General features: G+C 42.5%; 1 protein-coding gene across 1 annotated transcript; it reads left to right on the top strand.

The window, feature by feature from the left end:
- The first annotated feature begins 4,604 nt into the window (after window positions 1-4,604).
- LOC141166573 (olfactory receptor 4Q3-like) lies at window positions 4,605-13,825 on the top strand. Its single transcript, XM_073653394.1, has 2 exons — window positions 4,605-5,500; window positions 13,417-13,825. The coding sequence occupies exons 1-2, from the start codon at window positions 4,605-4,607 to the stop codon at window positions 13,442-13,444; spliced, it is 924 nt and encodes a 307-aa protein (XP_073509495.1). The 3' UTR covers window positions 13,445-13,825.
- Window positions 13,826-16,010: the final 2,185 nt, after the last annotated feature.

The following is a 16,010-nucleotide window of genomic DNA, read 5'->3' as shown; positions in this document are numbered from 1 at the left end:
TCTGGCTGCAATGCCTCCTCTTTAATTCTCTGCAGAGTGCTTTGCAAAAGACAGACAAGTGGGATGCTGACGCTAATGATGGCGTCATCGCCACTCACCATCTTGGTGGACTCAAAGTTTCTCAGGATGGTACATATGTCAGACATCCAGGTCCACTCCTGAAAACTTATGTGTGCAGTCTGACCTGAATATCGACGGCCTTGTTGCAGCTGGTACTCCACAACTGCTCTCTTCTGCTCACAAATCCTTTGCAACATGTGGAGGGTAGAGTTCCAACGTGTGGGGACATCACACACCAGTTGGTGTGCCGGAAGCTGCAAACGCTGCTGCAACACAGCAAGGGCGGCGGAAGCTGTAGCCGACTTCCGAAAATGAGCTGACTGGCGGCATACTTTGACGAGCAGATCTGGCAACTTGGGGTACGATTTAAGAAACCGCTGAACCACGAGGTTAAGCACATGAGCCAGGCATGGTACGTGTGTGATCTCGCCTCAGAGCCGCCACCAGGTTACGGCCATTATCACACACGTCCATGCCTGGATGTAGGTTCAGCGGTCTCAGCCACAGATCTGCCTGCTCTTTCACAGCTGTCCACAACTCACAAGCAGTGTGAGGTTTATCACCTAAGCTTATGAGTTTCAGCACAGCCTGTTGCCGCTTGTCTGAGGCAGTGCTTCCAGCTTATAACTGATGTGGTGATATCTGAGATGGAGGCTGAACATGAGGAGGAGGAGGAGGATGATGCACAGGAACTGTACACTGTGGGGGCAACTCTGACTGACATAGGGCCTGTTGGGAGGATGTGTTCCGTCCCAAGGTCCGACTGGGTCCCGGCTTCCACTATGTTTACCCAGTGTGCCGTCAGGGAGAAGTACCGTCCCTGGCCACAAGCACTTGTCCACGTGTCTTTTGTCAGATGGACTCTCCCAGTAACTGCGTTGTTGAGGGCACGGCAGATGTTTTGGGACACGTGCTTGTGTAGTGCGGGGATGGAACACCGGGCAAAATAGTGTCGGCTGGGGACCAAGTACCGAGGGACGGCCAACGCCATAAGGTTGTGGAAGGATTCCGTCTCCACCAGCCTAAAAGGCAGCATTTCCAACGCAAGCAGTTGTGAAATGTGCGAATTTAGGACTGTGGCCTGTGGGGCGTTGGCTGCGAATTTGCACTTTCGTTCAAAGCTCTGGGATATCGACAATTGAACGCTGCGGTGGGACGTGGACGTGGAGGTTGATGCTGTTTCTTGAGAAACTGCCATAACAAGTGAAGACTGAGAGGATGGGAAATCTTTGCATGCTTTGCGGACATGTGCCTGATCATGCTGGTGGTGGTCAGGCTGGTAGTTTTGTCACCCCTGCTGATGCTGGCATGGCAGGTGGTACAAATGGCCTTTTTGGGGTTATCAGCAGAGTCTTTAAAAAAATTCCAGACTCTGGAAGACCTACCGGTTGTACTGGCAACGTCCCTCTTATTGGTGTTACGGGGAACTGTTGCCTGCCTTCTGTGTGCGGCCACCACACTGCTTCTTCCTGCCTTTTGGGGTACTCTGCCTCCCTCCCCCTATGTGCTGCTGGCCTCGCTCTGCGTGTCCTCCTGCCACGTTGGGTCAGTTACTAGATCATCCACCACCTCCTCCTCTTCCACTTGCTCACCACGATCCTCCTCCTCACTTCGTGGCAATTGTGTCTCGTCATTGCCCACCTCTTGTGACAAATTGCCAGCGTCGACTTCCTGTGGCCGTGGCTGTTCAAAAATTTGGGCATCGCTACATGGGATCTCCTCTTCCACCACTTCAAGCGGAGCAGATGAAGGGCACAAATATGGAAATGGACCAGTGAACAGCTCTTCAGAGTGTCCAACTGTGGGATCAGTTGCTGTCTGACGACACTCGGCATGGTGGGAGGAAGGAGCATCAGGGTGAAGAGGAGTATGCGGTCGAGACTCACGGCTACTAAAACTTGACCGTGTGGATGACAGACCGGAGGTGGTGGTGCCCAGGTAACTGGAAGTATTATCTGCTATCCAATTAATAACCTGTTCACACTGATCAGTTCGCAATACTGGTGTTGTAGTGTACTTCCCTAGTAATTTGGTCAAGAAGTGGGAGCGAGAAGATGTGGCTGTTGGTTGTGGCACATTTTCACCTTGGCCACGTCACCGTCCTCTACACGCACCATCACCAGAACGTCCAGTTCCACGTCCCTTGCCATGCGCCTTGCCCATTGTAAATGAAGTAAAATAGCTTACTCTCGCACTATCAATGGAAAAAGGGTAATAAAAGTAGATTAGAACGGTGGAAGAGGAAAACCACAGTTCTATTTCTCTGGCCTACACCAGAATCTTTTAAACAGATTTATTTGTGTCTGAACACTGAGCGAGACACTCAATTTTTTTATTTTTTATGTAAAAAAGGCAAAAAGGTGGATAATAAAGAGATTTGAACCGTGGAACTGCAAAACCACAGTTATAGTTATGTGGCCTACACTTGAATCTTTTAAACAGATATATTTGTGTCTGAACAGTCTGCAAGACACTATTACTGTTTTTTTTATGGAAAAAAGGCCAAAAGCTGGATAATACAGAGATTTGAACCGTGGAACTGCAAAACCACAGTTCTAGTTATCTGGCCTACACCAGACTCTTTTAAACAGATATATTGGTGTCTGAACAGTCACAGACACACTAAATTTTTTGGGGGGCGGGGGGGGGGATATCAAAAGGTTAATAAGACGCGTATTTGTACAGTCTGACTGAGGGGAAAAAAAATACAGGATTTAGATGAAAAAAAAAGGATTTTTTCTGGCCCCTGAGAACAGGGGATAAGTCTAGCAATTTGACCAGCAGGAGCACACAGGACTGTAATGCACTGTTTGTTGGTATAACCACTGCGTCTCCTATACAGCCTGCCTGCCTGCCTGATATCTGGGATGGATATTAGTCCTGAGAAGGACTGTTTGTTTGATTTGGCAGGCTTTAGAGACCCTACACTACCTATTTCACACTATATATCTCTCCCTGAATCAGCAGCACTGACCCTACACCGTCTGATCCCGGGCGACTGTGTCCAAGATGGCGGCGCCCGGTTTAAATACTTGAAGTGACACTGCACGGCCAGCCAATCACTGTAATGCCCACAAACAACATGGCTGCGGCATTACAGTGACTGGCTGGCAATCCCTGCATGTTCATTGGCTCTGTAAAGAGCGCCAAACGTGCAGGGCGGAGACCCGAGCTCCCGCCCGAGTAACCCGGAAATGCTCGGTGCTCGCCGAACATCCCAAGTAGTGAGATGCTCGTGCGAGTACCGAGCAGTGTCGAGCATGCTCGCTCAACACTAATTAGCACATTACATATTCACTGTATCTGAAACAGATTGAATTCATTACATTCATTATTTGTTAATATGTTTTTCTTTCTTTTACTGATGTACCAGGGGAATTTGGTGTTGCAAATTCACCAATAGTTATGATATAAATATCAGATAAGTCAGATCATTAACAGATGCACTGTGCCACCAATATCATCTCTGCAACTGTGCCTATGTGCAACTACTGTATATTCATTTAAATGAAGCTTTACATTAAATACCAGGTATTGCTTTAATATTAATGATTGTTAAGTTATAAAATATACATCTGCTTCATAGCAATGTAGCAAAATGACTGTTTTGCTGAAAAGTATGTGCAAACATACTAAAACATACTTATACTAAGAGGTCAATAAAATGTAAATTTCCAACCAGGCATTTCGGGGAAATAAAACTTTTAGAAAAAGGTTTATTAAAGGAAAATGTTGTGGGGAAAACATCCTTCACGTTTACAAACATAAAAATGTTTAATTGAATAACATACTACACCTAGCCAAAGCATTGTGTGCAGAAAGGGAGTAATAGGTCTATCTTCTTTATTTGTTATGTGTATTCTAATGTTTAGGGTTTTTTGTGGGAAGAAGGTCTGATAATCATGTATTTGTGAATGGTTGGAGACTTGGAGAGTTTATGTAGATTATTTCTCTCATTTTTTTGTGTTTTATGGGTGGTGTTGGTGAGCGTTTTTTATCCTTTGTATGAAACATTATTAACTATGAAAAATAAAACATTTTATCTATATATGTGTCATGGTATTCTGAGATATTACAGAATGTGTCGGTCATAAAAGCTCAAGCAGCCAGAGCACAGAGAACATCTCTCTCTGCAGCACCAAGTACATCCACCGATTATGCAGACAGACACTGATCTCAATGAGCACAATGTAATATATCATTTCTCCTTAGATTGTACAGGAGAATTGTACATTTGGTATCAGGTTCCTTTGTTGAATAAAGCTTATTGATGGAGTTCTTTGCACTGGAACAAGCTGAGATCCGCAAAAAAATGTTTCTTTCAAATTTGCATCAAAAATGGATTTTCATAACAAACAAAGCTAACAACATGGTTACTGATTCTGAAATTTAGTAGCCGTTTTGTGTTTTCTTAACAAGGGGATATCACAGACCATTAGATAAACAGTAATTCTCATGTAAAATTTCTATTCAATGCTTGGAGTATTTAATTTAACATTTCTCTTAAATCATATATGTCCCATTAGGTCTCAGAAAAACACAGGATGGTTTTCCAGAATCAAAGCTCAGTGACTGAATTTACACTTAGCGGTCTTGCCCACTCAAAAGAATCTCATGTTATTTTATTTGTAATATTTCTGGTCCTGTATTTAGTGACTTTATCAGGAAACCTGGCCATTATAACTGCAGTTCATACAGACTCACATCTACGTTCCCCTATGTACTTCTTCCTTAGTAACTTGTCTTTTTTGGACATATGTTACTCCACGGTCACCATACCAAAGATGCTTAGCAATGTACTCTTAGAAAAAAAGGCAATCTCTTTTAACCAATGCATATCTCAGCTCTTCTTCCTCCATTTATTTGGTGGCAATGAGTGTTTCCTACTTACTGTCATGGCTTATGACCGTTATGTGGCCATTTGTAACCCACTACGATATCACATAATCATGGATCACAGGTTTTGCTTCTGGCTGGTGGTATTTAGTTGGTTTGCAGGTTTTCTGCACTCTTTCACTCAGGCATTTCTTACCTACCAACTTCCATTTTGTGGTCCAAACAACATCAACCACTTCTTCTGTGATGTTCATCCAATGGCCGTACTTGCCTGTGCTGACACATTTGTTATAGATATGTTCATCATTGCCAACAGCGGAATGATTTCCCTTGTATGTTTCGTCATCTTACTGTTTTCCTACCTTGGCATCATTACAACTATCCTAAAGATCCATTCATCAGAAGGGAGGCGCAAGGCTTTTTCCACCTGTGCTTCACATCTTTTGGTTGTTATATTCTTTCTTGGGCCAAGCGTATTTATCTATTTAAGACCTCCTGTGAACTATTCAGCAGATAAGTTAATATCTGTGCTGTACACAGTGCTGACTCCTTTATTAAATCCAATTATATATACATTGAGAAACCAAGAAGTCAAGAATGCGATGTGAAACAAAATGTTTCCACATTTTTCAACCAAGATACACATCAAAGTTCATCAATAATTCTGTTATTTATGTGAAAAGGGTTCCCAATTTTTGTATGGTTTGACATTACAGATATTTTATTTACTGTGTTAGAGCATCAAAATGCTGTAGGAAAATGTCTTTGTTACTGTTCTTATATCACAGTACAAAAAAAACAGCTATCATTTAAAATATATTGTATTCTTATTGTAAAATATACTTTATCCTATAAACATCTGTATAACATTACTGTTGGAGTCGTGTGTACAACTTGTTGTGTTCTGTTTCTGTGAGAGTTATGGTAGACATCTTTAAACTGCATGGTATACAGTGATCCTACCTGGAATCATGTGCTGTTGGCTAGGCAAGGGATGTCCATCAGGGAAATCTGGCAAATGCACTGACTTCAACAATGTTAACAATATCAGGCCAGTACTGTTGACAGCTGTGGCGGAGACCGGAGCTACCGGATCCATTACTTTCTCCAAGGAGGACGCAAACTACTTCTGGCCACAATGCAAGGGACGTCACTGCATTGTGCTGGTCTCAACCACTGTGAGACAAGGTAGAGGAGGAGACGGTGACAGCAGCTGCGGTGTACGGGGCACCGGAATTATTGAGCATAAGGTTTTATTTTTTGAGGGGCTGTGTGGGAACCATCATACGTTTTGGGGGACTGTGTGGGGACCATCATACATTATGGTTAGTGGTGTGATGTCGTGACCATGATCATACCCGTGCTGGTGAGGGGCCTGCCAATGCCAGTGCAAACTTCATCTGAATTTACGTCCTCGGACGCACATTCAGCTATTCAGCTGAAGTGTATTGCGGAACAGCGCTGCAATACACTCTGCCAGCCAATCAGAGGCCAACAGATGAGGTCATCCACCCCTGTCTCTTGCACGCCGAAGTCAGTTGCCGGCTCCAGAAGAGGACGCCGCGTGGAAGAAAGGTGAGTAGAATCATATATTTTTTTCTATACATTGAAGAACAGCGGCAGAATGGGGGACATATATTTTACTGCTCGATCATCACTACTGGTTACATGTTGTATCCTTGAATAATAAAAACATTCATGTGTTACATACAGTACAGACCAAAAGTTTGGACACACCTTCTCATTTAAAGATTTTTCTGTATTTTCATAACTATGAAAATTGTACATTCACACTGAAGGCATCAAAACTATGAATTAACACATGTGGAATTATATACTTAACAAAAAAGTGTGAAACAACTGAAAATATGTCTTATATTCTAGGTTCTTCAAAGTGGCCACCTCTTCCTTTGATGACTGCTTTGCACACTCTTGGCATTCTCTTGATGAGCTTCATGAGGTAGTCACCAGAAATGGTTTTCACTTCACAGGTGTGCCCTGTCAGGTTTAATAAGCGGGATTTTTTGCCTTATAAATGGGGTTGGGACCATCAGTTGTGTTGTGCAGAAGTCTGGTGGAAACACAGCTGATAGTCCTACTGAATAGACTGTTAGAATTTGTATTATGGCAAGAAAAAAGCAGCTAAGTAAAGAAAAACGAGTGGCCATCATTACTTTAAGAAATGAAGGTCAGTCAGTGTGAAAAATTGGGAAAGCTTTGAAAGTGTCCTCAAGTGCAGTTGCAAAAACCATCAAGCGCTACATAGAAATTGGCTCACATGAGGACCGCCCCAGGAAAGGAAGACCAAGAGTCACCTCTGCTTCTGAGGATAAGTTTATCTGAGTCACCAGCCTCAGAAATCGCAGGTTGTCAGCAGCTCAGATTAGAGACCAGGTCAATGCCACACAGAGTTCAAGCAGCAGACACATCTCTTCAACAACTGTTAAGAGGAGACTTTGTGCAGCAGGCCTTCATGGTAAAATAGCTGCTAGGAAACCACTGCTAAGAACAGGCAACAAGCAGAAGAGTCTTGTTTGGGCTAAAGAACACAAGGAATGGACATTAGACCAGTGGAAATCTGTGCTTTGGTCTGATGAGTCCAAATTTGAGATCTTTGGTTCCATCCACCGTGTCTTTGTGCGACGCAGAAAAGGTGAACGGATGGACTCTACATGCCTAGTTCCCACCGTGAAGCATGGAGGAGGAGGTGTGATGGTGTGGGGGTGCTTTGCTGGTGACACTGTTGGGGATGTATTCAAAATTGAAGGCATACTGAACCAGCATGGCTACCACAGCATCTTGCAGTGGCATGCTTTTCCATCCGCTTTGCGCTTAGTTGTACTATCATTTATTTTTCAACAGGACAATGACCTCAAACACACCTTCAGGCTGTGCAAGGGCTATTTGACCAAGGAGGAGAGTGATGGGGTGCTACACCAGATGACCTGGCCTCCACAGTCACCAGACCTGAACCCAATCGAGATGGTTTGGGGTGAGCTGGACCGCAGAGTGAAGGCAAAAGGGCCAACAAGTGCTAAGCATCTCTGGGAACTCCTTCAAGATTGTTGGAAGACCATTTCCGTTGACTACCTCTTCAAGCTCATCAAGAGAATGCCAAGAGTGTGCAAAGCAGTCATCAAAGCAAAGGTGGCTACTTTGAAGAACCTAGAATATAAGACATATTTTCAGTTGTTCACACTTTTTTGTTAAGTATATAATTCCACATGTGTTAATTCATAGTTTTGATGCCTTCAGTGTGAATGTACAATTTTCATAGTTATGAAAATACAGAACAATCTTTAAATGAGAAGGTGTGTCCAAACTTTTGGTCTGTACTGTATGTGTATAGAGGGGAGTGTGAGGAGGGGGCTGGAAAGCAGTAAGCCAAAGATGTTAATGTGTTACATTTTGCAGCATAGAGTTATGGATGGAAAAAATTGTCATAGCGGTCTGGGCCAAATGGAAAAGAAAAGGGAAAATAAACTACTTTGCACTTGTTATAGAGCATCATACACTTGTTCATGCCTAAACACCTGTATGAAAAAATGGTACCAGTGTCATCAGTGTTTTGGATCAGTGTGCCATCAGTTTATGGTCGTGTGTCCGTTTTTACCATATGTTGTCATCTGGGTTTGGTCATTGTGTCAGTTTTTACCATCAATGTGTCATCAGTGTTTTTCAAGGGTGGCCAAATAAATAATAAATTACAAAGCTTCTCCTATCCTTTGTAATTTTAAATTAGGACAGCACATGGATGCCAAACACTTGAATTGGCGCTTTTTATCTGTGATACTGGAAAAAAAACAGATGTCTCCATGAGTTTTGCACAGACACGTGATCCATGAGAGAAGAAGTACATATGAATTGGACTATAGATTATTATGAAAGGCAATCCACAAAACGTAATGTTTTGGTCGTTCAGCCACGACCTTCATCAGACTTTAAATGCAAAGAACACAAAATAGATATTAAGGGGACAAGAAATATAACAAAACAAAAAAATAGAAACAGGATATATTATGCAAGGAAAAACAAGGAATTACATGAAACATTTCTTAATATCATGTGGAGGATAATGGAGAAAGATTTTATATATATATAAACTGCTCAAAAAAAATAAAGGGAACACTTAAACAACAGAATATAACTCCAAGTAAATCAAACTTCTGTGAAATCAAACTGTCCACTTAGGAAGTAACATTGATTGACAATCAATTTCACATGCTGTTGTGCAAATGGAATAGACAATAGATGGAAATTATTGGCAATTATCAAGACACACTTCATAAAGGAGTGGTTCTGCAGGTGCGGACCACAGACAACATCTCCGTACCAATGCTTTCTGGCTGATGTTTTGGTCACTTTTGAATATTGCTTGTGCTTTCACACTCGCGGTAGCATGAGACGGACTCTACAACCCACAGAAGTTGCTCAGGTAGTGCAGCTCATACAGGATGGCACATCAATTCGAGCTGTGGTAAGAAGGTTTGCTGTGTCTGTCAGCGTAGTTTCCAGAGGCTGGAGGCGTTACCAGGAGACAGGCCAGTACACCAGGAGATGTGGAGGGGGGCGTAGGAGGGCAACAACCCAGCAGCAGGACTGCTACCTTCACCTTTGTGCAAGGAGGAACAGGAGGAGCACTGCTAGAGCCCTGCAAAGTGACCTCCAGCAAGCCACAAATGTGCATGTGTCTGCAGAAATGGTTAGAAACCGACACCATGAGGGTGGTATGAGGGCCCGACATCCACAGAAGGGCATTGTGCTCACAGCCCAACACCGTGCAGGACGCTTGGCATTTGCCACAGAACACCAGGATTGGCAAAGTAGCCACTGGCATCCTGTGCTCTTCACAGATGAAAGCAGGTTCACACTGAGCACATGTGACAGACGTGACAGAGTCTGGAGACACCATGAAGAGCAATCTGCTGCCTGTAACATCTTTCAGCATGAACGGTTTGGCAGTGGGTCAGTAATGATGCGGGGTGGCATTTCTTTGGAGGGCCGCACAGCCCTTTTTTTGAGCAGTGTGTATATATATATATATACAGTTATATGAAAAAGTTTGGGCACCCCTATTAATCTTAAGCTTAATGTTTTATAAAAAGTGGTGTTTTTGCAACAGCTATTTCAGTTTGATATATGTAATAACTGTTGGACACAGTAATGTTTCTGCCTTGAAATGAGGTTTATTGTACTAACAGAAAATGTGCAATCTGCATTCAAACAAAATTTGACCGGTGCATAAGTATGGGTACCCTTATCATTTTCTTGTTTTAAATACTCCTACCTACTTTTTACTGACTTACTAAAGCACTTTTTTGGGTTTTGTAACCTCATTGAGCTTTGAACTTCATAGCCAGGTGTATGCAATCATGAGAAAAGCTACTTAAAGTGGCCACTTGCAAGTTGTTCTCCTGTTTGAATCTCCTCTGAAGAGTGGCATCATGGGCTCCTCAAAACAACTGTCAAATGATCTGAAAACAAAGATTATTCAACATAGTTGTTCAGGGGAAGGATACAAAAAGCTGTCTCAGAGATTTAACCTGTCAGTTTCCACTGTGAGGAACATAGTAAAGAAATGGAAGAACACAGGGACAGTTCTTGTTAAGGCCAGAAGTGGCAGGCCAAGAAAAACATCAGAAAGGCAGAGAAGAAGAATGGTGAGATCAGTCAAGGACAATCCTCAGACCACCTCCAGAGAGCTGCAGCATCAACTTGCTGCAGATGGTGTCACTGTGCATCGGTGAACTATACAATGCACTTTGCACAAGGAGAAGCTGTATGGAAGAGTGATGCGAAAGAAGCCGTTTCTGCAAGCACGCCACAAACAGAGTCGGCTGAGGTATGCAAAAGCACATTTGGAGAAGCCAATTTCTTTTTGGAAGAAGGTCCTGTGGACTGATGAAACCAAGATTCAGTTGTTTGGTCATACAAAAAGGCGTTATGCATGGCGGCAAAAAAACACAGCATTCCAAGAAAAACACTTGCTACCCACGGTAAAATTTGGTGGAGGTTCCATCATGCTTTGGGGCTGTGTGGCCAATGACGGCACCGGGAATCTTGTTAAAGTTGAGGGACGCATGGATTCCACTCAGTATCAGCAGATTCTTGACAATAATGTTCAAGAATCAGTGACAAAGTTGAAGTTACGCAGGGGATGGATCTTTCAGCAAGACAATGATCCAAAACACCGCTCCAAATCTACTCAGGCATTCATGCAGAGGAACAATTACAATGTTCTGGAATGGCCATCCCAGTCCCCAGACCTGAATATCATTGAACATCTGTGGGATCATTTGAAGAGGGCTGTCCATGCTCGGCGACCATCAAACTTAACTGAACTGGAATTGTTTTGTAAAGAGGAATGGTCAAAAATACCTTCATCCAGGATCCAGGAAATCATTAAAAGCTACAGGAAGCGACTAGAGGCTGTTATTTTTGCAAAAGGAGGATCTACTAAATATTAATGTCACTTTTCTGGTGAGGTGCCCATACTTATGCACCTGTCAAATTTTGTTTGAATGCAGATTGCACATTTTCTGTTAGTACAATAAACCTAATTTCAAGGCAGAAACATTACTGTGTCCAACAGTTATTACATATATCAAACTGAAATAGCTGTTGCAAAAACACCAATTTTTATAAAACATTAAGCTTAAGATTAATAGGGGTGCCCAAACTTTTTCATATAACTGTATATATATATATATATATATATATATATATATATATATATATACATACATCCACACATATCATGATCTGGAATATACACTGCTCAAAAAAATAAAGGGTACCCTCAAATAACACATCCTAGATCTGAATGAATGAAATATTCTCATTGAATACTTTGTTCTGTACAAAGTTGAATGTGCTGACAACAAAATCACACAAAAATAATCAATGGGAATCAAATTTATTAACCAATGGAGACCTGGATTTGGTGTCACCTCAAAAATTAAAGTGGAAAAACACACTACAGGCTGATCCAACTTTGATGTAATGTCCTTAAAACAGGTCAAAATGATGTTCAGTATTGTGTGTGGCCTCCACGTACCTGTATGACCTCCCTACAACACCTGGGCATGCTCCTGATGAGGCTGCGGATAGTCTCCTGTGGGATCTCCTCCCAGACCTGGACTAAAGCATCTACCAACTCCTGGACAGTCTGTGGTGCAACGTGACGTTAGTGGATGGAGCGAGACATGGTGTCCCAGATTTTCTCAATCGGATTCAGGTCTGGGGAACGTGCGGGCCAGTCCATAGCTTCAATGCCTTCATCTTGCAGGACTGCAGACTCACTCCAGCCACATGAGGTCTGGTATTGTCCTGCATTAGGAGGAACCCAGGGCCAACCGCACCAGCATATGTTCTCACAAGGGGTCTGAGGATCTCATCGCGGTACCTAATGGCAGTCAGCCTACCTCTGGCGAGCACATGGAGGGCTGTGCGGCCCTCCAAAGAAATGCCACCCCGCACCATTACTGACCCACTGCCAAACTGGTCATGCTGAAGGAAGCTGCAGGCAGCAGATCACTCTCCATGGCGTCTCCAGACTCTGTCACGTCTGTCACATGTGCTCAGTGTGAACCTGCTTTCATCTGTGAAGAGCACAGGGCGCCAGTGGTGAACTTGCCAATCCTGGTGTTCTCTGGCAAATGCCAAGCGTTCTGCACAGTGTTGGGCTGTGAGCACAACCTCCATCTGTGGACGTCAGGCCCTCATACCACCCTCATGGAGTCGGTTTTATAACCGTTTGTGCAGACACATGCACATTTGTGGCCTGCTGGAGGTCATTTTGCAGGGCTCTGGCAGTGCTCCTCCGGTTCCTCCTTGCACAAAGGCGGAGGTAGTGGTGCAGCTGCTGGGTTGTTGCCCTCCTATGGCCCCCTCCACATCTCCTGGTGAACTGACCTGTCTCCTGGTAGCGCCTCCAGCCTCTGGACACTACGCTGACAGACACAGCAAACCTTCTTGCCACAGCTCGCATTGATGTGCCATCCTGGATGAGCTGCACTACATGAGCAACTTCTGTGGGTTGTAGAGTCCTTCTCATGCTACCACGAGTGTGAAAGCACAACCAACATTCAAAAGTTACCAAAACATCAGCCAGAAAGCATTGGTACTGAGATGTGGTCTGTGGTCCCCACCTGCAGAACCACTCCTTTATTGAGGGTGTCTTGATAATTGCCAATAATTTCCATCTATTGTCTATTCCATTTGCACAACAGCATGTGAAATTGATTGTCAATCAGTGTTGCTTCCTAAGTGGACAGTTTGATTTCACAGAAGTTTGATTCACTTGGAGTTATAGTCTGTTGTTTAAGTGTTCCTTTTATTTTTTTGAGCAGTGTAGGAACAATAGCATAATATAGAGAAGGTATTACGTAATGATCAAGCCTCATAAAAAACAAGGGCATAGAAATTAGAATAGAATCTGGAATATTCCACAAAGGGGCTTGAAAAAAAGAAAATCAAAAAAATGAAAGGGCAAAGACACTGCCTACATTTGACAACTAGTCATATTGTCTGGACCCGAAGTCACTGACCCTTGAAAAAAAGTAAACGTTCCAAGAGTTAAAATACTTTCCAAAAGAGTAAAGAGTCTAGAATATACTAGGATGAAAAAGAGCGGAGGATAAAGGGCCTCTATGTGATTTTATGATAGGCGGCACATTATGGTGAGTGCGTATAGAAAAGACAGTTACCATGCTAAATAATTGTGGATCTGCTGGTGCAGCTTACCGGATTGCTGGTGGAGTAGGGCGCCAAGAAAAACAGCGCTGTGGAATTAAGGCATGTGTGCCATGTGGAATGCGCTTTATGGTGAGTGGGCAAAACGGTTTAAATAGCCCGCCAGAGGGGCGTGGCCACGTGAGGTGTGTTGCTGCCCGAGTTACTGATTGGTGGAAGATATGCAATCAGAGATGCTCCAATATGTGGTAGTATTGCGGAAGTGCGTCCATGGATCGCATCCAGAGGAGCACAGGAAGGGTGTCACTGGAACGCACGGCTGGAATGCATTAGACCCAAGCAGGAAACCGGAAGTGCCGATGGTGAAACGCACTGGTGACACATAAGGGTATGCAATCTCCAAGACAAGCAGAAAGCTGGAACAAAGGACGTGGAAAAAATCAGACAGACCCACAGGTAACTGTAAAAAGAAGAATAATGTTAGTACAAGGGACAACAAAGAAAACAAGGGGGAAGAAAAATGAAGAGCAAGAGGGAAGGCTAGTAAAATAGAACTAAAAAAGAGAAAAGAAAAGTGGATATGCCAAAAATGAAAATTAAGAAATATGGAACAAAATATACAAATTGGAAAAATGAAATAAAAAATAATTAAAAATAAAATTAAAAATAAAACTAATCAAAATATAAATAAATAAATTAAGAAAGAAAAAAAGAAAAAAGTGAAAAAAAGATGTTGATACTGAGAAATGTTTCATGTAATTCCTTGTTTTTCCTTGCATAATAAATACTGTTTCTATTTTTTTGTTTTGTTATATTTCCTGTCCCCTTAATATCTATTTTGCGTTCTTTGCATTTAAAGTCTGATGAAGGTCGAGGTTGAATGACCAAAACGTTACTTTTTGTGGATTGCTTTTCATGAACTCTTTATGGATTTATATTTGCTTGATTAAAATTATTTTTTACTGCAAATTGAGAGTGCCGGTTCCTATATTAACATTAGTAAGGAGTGGTTTCCTTTCCATGCACCACAAAAACCCGGAGAGACATACATCTGAACTTTACATAGATTATTATGGTGTCAATGTGAATGAGGCCCTAGAAATTGTTCCTGTATACCCCCATAAGCTCAGTGCAAAGCCCCCTTTTATTGTAAGCAAGGCTGGAACTCTTCCTGTTATTGTGTTACCGCCAAGCTCTCAGTCTCTCAGCTGGTTAGCGACTTTGCAGCAGTTAAAATCTTTTTTTTAAAGAAAATTGCACCCTTGTTGCAACCTCGTTCATCAGCGTTATAGAGTTTGGTCAGTGTGTCAGCTTTTACCAACAGAGTTTTGTCAGAGTTCCATCAGTTTTTCTCAGATGAATATATAAAATGTTTTAGGTTTCTCAGCGTTCGCATATCAGAGACATTCTAGTGCTCTCTGATTTTTTTCATGGATCCATGGACTTACATCTGTCAAAGTGATCTAAGACTTGGATCAATATCGGACGTGTTTCCGTTATTTTGTTGCCGACCATTTAGTCCACGAAACAACCCGGACATGTGACCAGTTCCATAGACTATAATGGGTATGACTTCTACGTGTTAAAAACATGCATAGAATTCGTACATGAAAAATGTCTGAATGAGCCTTAAAGCTTCATTGAAACATTAGTGTTTTTCATGTTCACAAAAAATGGTACATATGACATCAGGATTTTGATTCCGTTTGTCATCAGTGTTTGGTCAGTGTGTCATCAGTATTTCAGTAGTGTTTTTCATGTACGAATAAATTAATAAATTACAAAGCTTCGGCTATTTTTTGCAAAGTTAAACTCAGACACCACACGGATGGCAGACAGAGATGGACATGTGAAAAGCCCCATAGAATATAATGGATACATGTTCTATCCATGAAAAATACTGATTGAACTCCTACATGCAACACCGACATCTGAATAAGCCCTAGGTCACACAGATAGGGAGAATATGCAAATTCCATGTTCTGTAGTTGTTGATCCTTGGTGGGATTTGAACCCAGGACCCCATTGCAGAAAAAGAACAATGCTAGCCACTCTGCTGCCTTACACTCTATCCCATATGAGTTGGCACACTTAACAGCCATACATACATTAGTGTTAATGATCGAGCTAATTGTTTAGGTGCACAATAAAGGCTTTCAAATCATCACAGGGATATTTTTTTTTATACAGTAATATCTAAGGACAGTGTACTGCTGAGGTGGTATATCTCAGATTAGAATATGATCTGAAAGTTGATTTGTACTATACAGTGATGAGCGAGCACTAAAATGTAACGAGCCCAATGTAAGTCTATGGGAAACTCAAGCATTTTTCTGTCTGCTCCTCCCGGAGGTCTGCAAAGGGCCTAAAAATTGCCCAAATCGATGGGAACTGTTAGGCGTCGGGTGTTTTCTGGATTC

Source organism: Phyllobates terribilis, unplaced genomic scaffold (genome assembly GCF_046119375.1).
Source record: "Phyllobates terribilis strain yellow unplaced genomic scaffold, ASM4611937v1 Scaffold_1__5_contigs__length_1240528914, whole genome shotgun sequence".
NCBI lineage: Eukaryota > Metazoa > Chordata > Amphibia > Anura > Dendrobatidae > Phyllobates > Phyllobates terribilis.
This window is presented reverse-complemented; position numbering and strand designations above follow the sequence as displayed.

What these genes read in the sequence shown, in the direction of transcription:
- LOC141166573 (XM_073653394.1), top strand. Translation starts at nt 4,605, where the DNA reads ATGGTTTTCCAGAATCAAAGCTCAGTGACTGAATTTACACTTAGCGGT. An exon ending in CAAGAAGTCAAGAATGCGAT is followed by an intron (nt 5,501 to 13,416) that starts GTGAAACAAAAT and finishes TTTGACAACTAG; the next exon opens with TCATATTGTCTGGACCCGAA.